The following is an 8946-nucleotide window of genomic DNA, read 5'->3' as shown; positions in this document are numbered from 1 at the left end:
AAGTCACGGCTGACAGCCTAGATCGCCCTAGAGCGATCAACAAACTTCCGCTCGTCCGCTACATTCCGCATTACCCATGGTATATACGCACTTGGCGACAAGCAGTTACCCACCCGCCGAGCTCAGTACAATTCGCTAGGAGAGCTACTCGTACGGCTGGAAGAGGAGGGCGTCAACGGGATCTCTGGCCAGAGTCCTCCCTTTCCTCCCGATTTCGACGCGTCGGCGAGGGAGCAGTGGTTGATGGCGCTCCCCAAGGGCACGCACCTGTTCCGCGCAGCCGCCACGGCTGTGAGCCATCCAGCTCGTGGGCTTACAGGTGATGCGGGTACGGCTTATGCCCATGAGCATCTTGGTCTATGGTCCAACGCGGGTCACAAACGTAATCTGGAGAATTGGACATCTACTCGGACCATCGGAGCGGCGTTCCAGGAGCTCGCAAGCCCGGCGTACTTCGCAACGGCAACGTCCAAGACGTTGCACAAGATACGGCGGTGCCTCGATTGTTCGCAGCCGGCGATCACGGATCAGAACGGACAGCATCGGAACTGCACGCTGGACGGGGCATCGCGGACTAGCCAGCGTGGCTATCGGCGGCTCAGGTTCGCGCACGAGCTTCTGAACGAGCCATACGTCACCTCGACGGTGCCAGATATCGCCGAATTCTTAGACGATCTCGGTCTCGAGCTCGGGTCTAGCGCGGACATACTCGTTGAATACCATCACCTCCTTGCCGACCTCCCCTTCATCCCATCCGTGGCCGAGCTCCAACCCGCAACCCTCGATATACCTCCTATCGTCCGGTATAAAAAAGCTTCCAAGAATCATCCTCAGCAACTCTGGGCCGCCACGGTAGACCGACTACTCTCCGTCCGCCCCGGCGTCGATGGAGTCCGTACAGATCAGCCTCGCATGCTGAACCCGGAGGAGGAGGAGTTGCAGCCTCTATGGAACGCTGTGGTGAGTGAGTTGATCGTGGGCTGATGACGAGAGAGAGGGGTAGTGATTGGGTGATACCAGGGTGGACTGCCTCGGTGGCGAAGGGATGTGTGTCGATAAGGGAGAGGTGCTGGGTCACAAATTGTCAACTGTCGAGGAGCCGGTGTGTTTGCAACTGTGCTAGAGGGGGGACAAGCTGCAGTGCATGTTGGTAAGCGGTTGCTAGCTGTCTACCTAGACTGTGTACACTACTGTAAAGGCAGAGCCAAACCGTCTTTTACTCCACAACGCGAGTGCTGTGCCCTCGTTGCTGAAGGTTGGGTTCCAGGAGCCACTAGTTCGCTCACCCTTCTATACTCCGTCGCCCACGCCCATTAAGTCACCGCGCACAGATTCTGCTTTCTCCAACCACCAGAGGATACGTGTGTACAATGCGAGGTCATTCGAGGCAAACACACAAAGAAACATCTTAGTATGTACATACCATAGGAACGGAGGGGAGGCCTTGCGCGCAGGTGTATACTAGGTATAAGCAGCACAGAAAGGGCAGGGTAGGGGACTTATCCGCACTCGATAGGCGACAGTGCCAAGAGCTGGATCAACCCAGGCGCTCGGCCCGTTCATCGGAAGGGTTCAAGGGTCCTCACGGGTTTGCCGAGTGTATGTCGTCGTGGACGGCCACTTTGCCTGGATTCCAGCTCCTCATTCCTCGACGCGAGGTGACCCTTGATCTTGCAATTCTCCCTTGTCCGCGCCAGCATGGACGAGACCAATGCATGCGTGGGATGGAACGATGGTCTTCGTGGCGCCCTGAATCCAAGCAAAGCTGAGCAACAAGCACCGGGGAGCTCTCATTCAGAGCTACTCGAGGCTACAGACTGCATATACATACAAGCAAGTATTCCGGCTGGCTGTTACGTCATCGGGCCGACGGCTTCGCTCCGAAGACCCGAGATGCGCTAGTACAGTATACTGTGCCAAAGTTGGCTTTGATACAGCACTGACGATCTCTGTTGCCTGTCCTGAAAAAGCGTCTACAGCTATACGTTTAACATACCTCTTCGTGCGCAATGGCGAGCATGATCCGCGCTACCACCATGACTGCTCGAGCGGTTTCACGATCCTCTCTATCGCTCCGGCCCACTCAACTCCCTCTGCTCCTCCGCGGATTCGCCGATTCCAAAGCACTCGCCCAGAGCCCCCAGGACGGGCAGTACTCTGCAGGCTACGACAAGCACCGCAAGGAGGTGACACCGAAGCTTGCTGGCGTCAGTGGAGAGTTTGAGTTCGCACACAAGGTATGTCTCATAGCTGCTTGGCAAGGCTTCAAGCGTGGTAGCGGGCTCAAAGCTGGATGGCATGAGTGGAGGATCTCAACCCCTGTTCTGTATGGTGGCGATATCTGTCTACCTCTCTGGGCTAGCATGGAGCGACTGATAGCTGATGAACAGCAACCAAAAGCTGGCGACGACATCGGACACGATGTCCAAGGTCCCGGCCACGGTAAGCACTCCAAGCGAACTCTTGCCAGTTTGAGTATGGATGGCAAAGTGAGCAGCCCTCTCTTTCGTCCTACTCAGAGAAGCCACTGACTGTCAGGTCTGCGTCGTGACAGGTGCGGCAAGAGGTCTCGGAAACATGATGGCACGGACCTTTGTGGAGAGGTACGCCATCTCACCCTTTCGGTCAAGCAATCGCTAACGCAGCAGCGGTGCCGATGCTATCGTGCTCATCGATCTCAAACAGGCCGATGCCGAGGCTGCTGCGAAGGATCTGACAGACTGGTTCGGTACGTCAAGTCCTCTTGATTCGGTATCTCGGCTGATGTTCAAGTGGAGCACGGTGATGCCCAACCGGGAGAGATCAAAGCGATTGGTCTAGGCTGCGACGTGTCTAGCGAAGCGAGCGTCAAAGCTACCTTCGCCAAGATTAAGGAAGAGTTCGGTCGCGTTGACGTGAGTCTTCTCTCTCACTCTTTGCTCGAATAGGATGGAATGCGAGCATGGCACGCATAGATGGGGAGAATCGTGTATAGGCTGCACCAAGACGGTATTGGACAGGAGAGGCGGAGGAGTTGGGGGTCGGACATGCGGAAATTGAGGCGGTCGGGCAGTAAAAGAAAAGCAGGGTTGAAATGACGCTGAAAAGGCAGGCCTGTGTGACTGCTGCTGGCATTGTCGAGAACTTTGTCGCCCACGAGTACCCGACCGACAAAATTCGCAAGCTGCTCGACATCAACATCATGGGTTGGTCTTCTGACTCCCGCGCAGTAGTAGTGTAGCTGATCAAAAGGCACTTGGTTCTGCGCTCTGGAAGCCGCCAAGCTCATGCCAGAAGGGGGGTCGATCACCATGATCGGAAGCATGTCTGGATCGGTAAGCATCCCGCCTTGTAGTTGATCTTGTGACTGACTGTTAGGTCGTGAACGTTCCCCAACCTCAAACTCCATACAACTTCTCCAAAGCTGCTGTGCGGCACATGGCTAGATCGCTTGCTGTCGAGTGGGCCACTCAAAACATTCGCGTGAACTGCATCTCGTACGTTTCCTGTGTAGCTTCCGCGGACGCTACTGATCTACAGACCCGGTTATACCCTGACCAACCTGACCAAGGTGATTCTCGACGCCAACACCAAGCTCCGAGACGAATGGCTTCACCGTATTCCCATGGTGCGTACTTCCCCCTGGCGCCAGATGGGAGCTGATATCCTAGGGACGAATGGCAGACCCCTCCGACTTGAAGGGCGCAGTCATCCTCCTCGGGTCGGACGCCAGCAAGTACATAACCGGGGCAGAGATCACCATCGACGGGGGTTACACGTGCTTGTAAAGCACGATATTTCTACCACAATCTAAGTGACATTTAGCATGCAAATCTTCATCGGATTGCCAGCTGATCTTTGACGGAACTCCAATTGTCTGACACCTTCGTCAGTTTTACGTGTGCTCACCCCATGGACACCGCTGCGCTCACCTCTCGCTCCATCCTCTCTCTCTTCCTTTCCCCGCCTTCTCCCTCATCTCCCTCCAGCTGCGCCAACTTTAGTTCCCCTTGTTCTCCTACTCCTTCCCTCCCCATCCCCTCTCCCTCCTCTTCCCCCTCTACCTCCTCAGTGCTCCCCCCTCTTCCCTCATCTTCCCCCTTTTCCCCCTCTTACCCTCTCCTCCATACACCCTTTCTCCTTGTCCGTTTCTTTGGGCAGCACCCATACACAACCACCTTACTCGCCGCTCCTCCCTACTCTTCTCTCCTTCTGCCCACACTCCCCTACAGCATTTCGTTGACCGCGATAACCCCGATCGCATGTAATGTTGTGGCATGCCAAAGTCTCTGCTACACAACGTCTAATTCACAGCTAGCACAACCTATAAACAAATTAGCGAAATCGAAAGAACATCTAAAACTCCATCCCCCACGTCCTCCCCGGCCAATACCCCACCATCCCCTCTTCTGCCGAGCTCATCGCTTCAATCGGAGGTATGACTCCTCCCCCTCCTATCCATGCTCTTCGCAGATTTCCCCTCTCCTCCAAGTATTGCAGCACCTCGTTAACCTCCATCCTATCCATCACGATCCCCATCCTCGAGCGGAGGTCCATCTGACTATCAGCTATACCCCACAACCAACAAGAGAAACCCACGGTGAGTACTCCAGGCCGAGCCATCACATACCCCACCGCACACTTCAAGCACCGCTCCCAGTCCTCCTTGAGCATCTCCCCAAAGATATCCACCCATCGCCTGGGTCGTACCCGGATGTTCTTGCGCGGTACCGCATGTGTCCAGTCATCCCAATGTTGGGTCGAGATGAGCCTGGGGGTGTCGTATCCTGCCCAAAACACCTCGGGTGGCGAGTCCGCCGCAAGCGATGCGCATACCGCAAAGAGGGTAGAAGAGGGGTAGTTGGCGTCGAGTTGGGCGCGAGTGAGCCCGTCTGGGCCGGCGGTATGGACGAGGTCCAGAATGTGGTTTACCTCGGCGTGGACATCCTCGTACTGATCGGGCCAAGTGGCTAGGGTAGGACCGAGATGGGGTACGGGAAGGATGGCGAGTTGCGTGGAGGGCGCGTCCTTGACCTTGACGACGTTATAGTCAAACTCGAAAGCGGTATCATCTATCATCAGCACGTCCAAGTTAGAACTCACCTAGCTGCCGAGTGTTGTATGTGCTCCGCAGGTACCGGACAGGACGGAACTCCTTGTAATCGAAGTCGATATCCGCCTTATATCAGCTTAGCCTTGCGTCCACTCACCACTCCGTCAGACGTCATTTCCAAAAGCGCAGCAATTTCTCCCGCCGAACATAACCCCCTCCACTCCATCTCCTCGGTCTCGAGCTTCTCCTCCATCGCCCTGGCCTCGGAGAACATCTCGCCTGGCATGGGCCCGTCGGTATAGGTGTTCCAGGTATTGCTGTAGCCAAAGTATCGCGAAGTGGCGCTAGCACTGTTCTGCTTGACGAACGCTCTCTCGTCTACGAGATTGTTGACCTCGGACATGCGCGATTGGGTGGGATAGCACGCGAGGAAGGCGGTCGCGGTGGGTTGGTCGTAGATTTCGTTTGGGGTAGAGACAACCATCTGAATTAGCCCAGCCAAGCGTTTGCTCACCTTGAGACACGCCCTCAACAATCCCCGAGAGCGATCCATTGACCCCAAGCGCATCTCCTTTGGCTCATGCTTGAGCGGCACCATACCGAACCCCGCGAGTTTGGTTTCGTCGCTGGTCCCAGCGTCGTTGACATGGTACAGAGTCGGCTGCTCGACTTTGGCATGGGTCCATTCCTGCTGTACCACATCGGCGTGACTGGCGGGCAGGTCCGGTATTTTGACCTCGGGGCGCCGAGCGACGATACCAAGACGCCTAAAGTCAGCCTTGCCAAAGCCAAACTCACAGATCCTGCTTCCTGATGTGAGACCGCAAAAACTCGACATGATGCTTGAGGTCAAAGTCGGCCGTACTGTCGGGATCCTCGTCAATCAACTCGCCCATCCCCCTATGCGCCATCCACACATCATACCACGCCTGCTCCAGCCGCTCAAAGTACTGTTGCTTCCCCGCAGTCGCGATGATCTTTTTGAAGCGATGCAAAAAGGTCTGATGGCCGACATCCGGAAAGACCTGGAGGACGGCTTGACGTCCTCTGGCTCGACCGCGAGACCGGGCGCGGACGATAGCCTCCACGTCGAGCAGAAGATCATCCTCTTTTGGCGTCCACTCGTGGCGTCGACGCTGACCTTTGACGGGGACTAAGTCAGCCAAGCCAATTATAGACTTACGAGACTTGGGCGGCTGCCTGTCCTGCAGTTCCTTCCTCTTCGCTGCTACGGCCACCTCCCTCTCCACTCGCGCCTGCGCCGGCTTCACTCTCGTTGATAGCCTGACCGCATCTTGGATCGCCGCGTCGCTAAGATTGGACCGATTCGGGAGCGTAAGGGTGTGATGCGTGACAAAGTTGATGACGTCCGAGGTACAGGTCACGCCAGCCACCTCGCAAGCCTGCAAGATACGATTCTCCCACTCCCGCTTGGTCGTCGTCCGCATCTCGGCGAGCTTTTCCCGCAGACTCCGCTGATTCCTGGCCCGTCGCTCCTGCAGCGCCTTGGCCGTGACCACTTCTTGTTGGGCTATCCGAGTAGCCCGATCTTGCGCTTGCCGCGCCCGGCGAACCAGCTCATCCCGAACAAAGGTAATCGACAAGGCGTTCTCGTACGCAAACGCCTCGATGTCCTCATCCGAGGTGATCTTGGGTACGCCCCGACGCCAGTCGATCTGCGCGTCGATCGCCGCCCTTTGCTCTTCAAGAATCCGGATATCACTCCGCCACCTCGCTCCCGACCGCATCAGCCTGAGCGTGTCGGTATCTGGCTCCAGGGTGCTGGTGATGCGGGCGGTGTGAGGTAGGCCGACAGCGACGTTGGACTGGAGGGGTGGGAGGGCCTTGGGGTCTCGCTCGACGCAGGCGTCGCGCGTGACCGACCAGTAGATGTCCCGCTCCGCGGCTGTGGAGATTGGAAGCATACCGAGGAGACCGGCTGGGTCCGCAGCGATGTGATACACCGGGGCGTGTTTGTGGACGACAAAGTGAGTCGCCTGAGTAACGGCGTCCGGCACCTTGAAGTACTGGTTGATGGGACCGGGAACGGTAACGTCCGCGTCTTCCGCGTCGCACGCTCGCAGCGGCGACAAGAGGCCAAAGAGGCAGAGGGTGTTGAGGAGGGTGCGGTATTTTGCCTTGGTCCCGGCGCCGGCGAACCCGTTGACCGGCCGAAAGTTGTGCGGGACGTCCTTGAGGCGGGTCTTTGTATTCTCCGGCTCCGACAGCCATTGATCCAGGTCCTCATCGTACGAGGTTGAGAAGATGCACTGGTAGAAAGTGCCGACCGGAATATCCTCAAAGATGAGAGGCAGAGCGAAGACGTTGTGTGATATGCTCGACCTGGATGTCGGGATGGTCTCGACCAGCGCCTCGAACAGGCGCCGTACCCGGACCCAGCGACCCGAAATGTACCCGAGCAGCGTAGCAGCAACGCCCGGCTGCTTGATAAGGGCGTTCCGACGGAGCGTAGCGGGCGAATCGTCCTTGAGAGCTCGCCGAATGACTATAGTTTTGGCGCTGATGGACACCTGACCAGCCACCTTGGCTTCGGTGAAGGCCTGCTCCTCGACCTGCCGCCGTGGCGCCCTCTTCGGCACCCACTGCAAAGACGCCGAGGTAGTGTCCGAGAGCTTGGAGATGTAGTTGTCGATCTCGGTCTGGGCTGTGTCAGGCAGCCAGATCACCTGCTGCTGGATCCACCGACCGGTGGTAGTAGGGATCGAGCACATGGTGGTTTTGATCCGCCCGTCGGTCTCTAGCGCCCGGATGCCTTCTTTGAAGACGCGCCGGTCCATCTTGTACCCGAGCGCGGGGGCAAAGGGCGCGTCCGTCCCGGCGACCGCGTAGGTCCATTCCCGATGGGCGGATTGGAGCTTTGTATCGCTCATGACGGGACCGTACGCCCGAAGGGCCTCGACGAGCTCGTTGCTGCGCGAGATTAGACCCATGTCGACGCGTCGTTTGGGGACGGTGGGTGAGGCGGGGGCACGGGTGGCGGCGGCGACGATGGGGACGGGGACGAGTGACTTCCAAAGTGACGCCGGGTTTGGAGCAACAAACTCGCTTTGCGTAGGTTGACCTGAGCCGCTTGCAGCTTCTGCCTGTTCCTTTCCTCCTCGCCGAGCTCGTTTCGCTGGCGGCGACGCTGCAGCTGAACGAGCCCGCTTCTTTGATGGATCCACCTCGAGCATGACGACATCATCCATGTCGCCCGCTTCTGGCGCCGTTGATTCCTTTGGCCTCGTTGTCTGAGAGGGGGAGGCGACATCGCCGAGCGCCTCGCTGGGAGCGACCGGGGTTAGATTCTTCCGGCCGCGACCTCGCCTCCTTGGAGGTGCGTCAGGAATGTTCGCAACGGCCGATGTAGGGAGTTGACTTGTCGAAGCCACAGGGTCCGTCACCTCTGGCTGTGGAGCGACCGAGGCGGATTGATTTCGAGGTCGACCCCGCCTTGATGGCGCTGCCGATGGCTCCACCGACGCTGACGGCTGCTTCCGTGGGCGCCCCTTCTTTGCCGGTGCGTCGGCCGGGACTGCCGCCTCGACCGGTGCCGACGCGCTGCTTGGACCGTCCTCCGCGCGATCTGCCTCGCCGGCCTGCGAATCCAGCTCATCCACCTCTGTCGCCTTCTCTCCAATCAACTCCATCAACTCCTCCTTGTCTCCATCCTCCTCCAGCTCTTCCTCCGACTCCTCTTTCCCCTTGCTCCCCTTCTTCCCCTTCTTCTTGCTCGACTTGCCCCTGGCAAATTTGTCATAGAAGGCCGGGGTATGCCCTAGCTTCAGCTGCTCGGCAGTGACCGGAGGCGGCTTCCCGAGACCAGAGTACTCGGCCGGGGCAGGCACGAGCTTTTTGACGCTCTTGACCCAGATGAGCACTGGCGGGAGCGACGGATGGGGGAGGACCTGGCC

At 58.1% G+C, this 8946-nt stretch overlaps 3 protein-coding genes across 3 annotated transcripts; 2 read left to right on the top strand and 1 right to left on the bottom strand.

Moving 5' to 3' along the window:
- Nucleotides 1-21: 21 nt before the first annotated feature.
- Nucleotides 22-1317, top strand: MKK02DRAFT_28274 (uncharacterized protein; the record flags this gene model as incomplete). Its single annotated transcript, XM_053087522.1, has 3 exons — nt 22-964; nt 1061-1150; nt 1199-1317. Coding segments are annotated over 3 exons (1152 nt in total), but the record flags the coding sequence as incomplete, so codon positions are not given.
- A 719-nt stretch (nt 1318-2036) lies between these two features.
- On the top strand, nt 2037-3767 carry MKK02DRAFT_16888 (uncharacterized protein; the record flags this gene model as incomplete). The annotated part of the gene is made up of 10 exons (XM_053085703.1): nt 2037-2237; nt 2391-2489; nt 2539-2603; nt 2649-2728; nt 2773-2894; nt 3092-3185; nt 3232-3314; nt 3358-3476; nt 3520-3607; nt 3651-3767. 10 exons carry the CDS (start codon nt 2037-2039, stop codon nt 3765-3767), a joined length of 1068 nt encoding a protein of 355 aa, XP_052944336.1.
- Nucleotides 3768-4335: 568 nt separating this feature from the next.
- On the bottom strand, nt 4336-7830 carry MKK02DRAFT_16731 (uncharacterized protein; the record flags this gene model as incomplete). The annotated part of the gene is made up of 4 exons (XM_053085677.1): nt 4336-5077; nt 5245-5516; nt 5547-5799; nt 5831-7830. 4 exons carry the CDS (start codon nt 7828-7830, stop codon nt 4336-4338), a joined length of 3267 nt encoding a protein of 1088 aa, XP_052944335.1.
- Nucleotides 7831-8946: the final 1116 nt, after the last annotated feature.

The sequence above is a fragment of the Dioszegia hungarica genome, assembly GCF_025882075.1.
Source record: "Dioszegia hungarica strain PDD-24b-2 chromosome Unknown MKK02contig_15, whole genome shotgun sequence".
Taxonomy (NCBI): Eukaryota; Fungi; Basidiomycota; class Tremellomycetes; order Tremellales; family Bulleribasidiaceae; genus Dioszegia; species Dioszegia hungarica.
The sequence above is the reverse complement of the archived record's forward strand: the minus strand, read 5'-3'. Positions and strand labels throughout refer to the sequence as shown.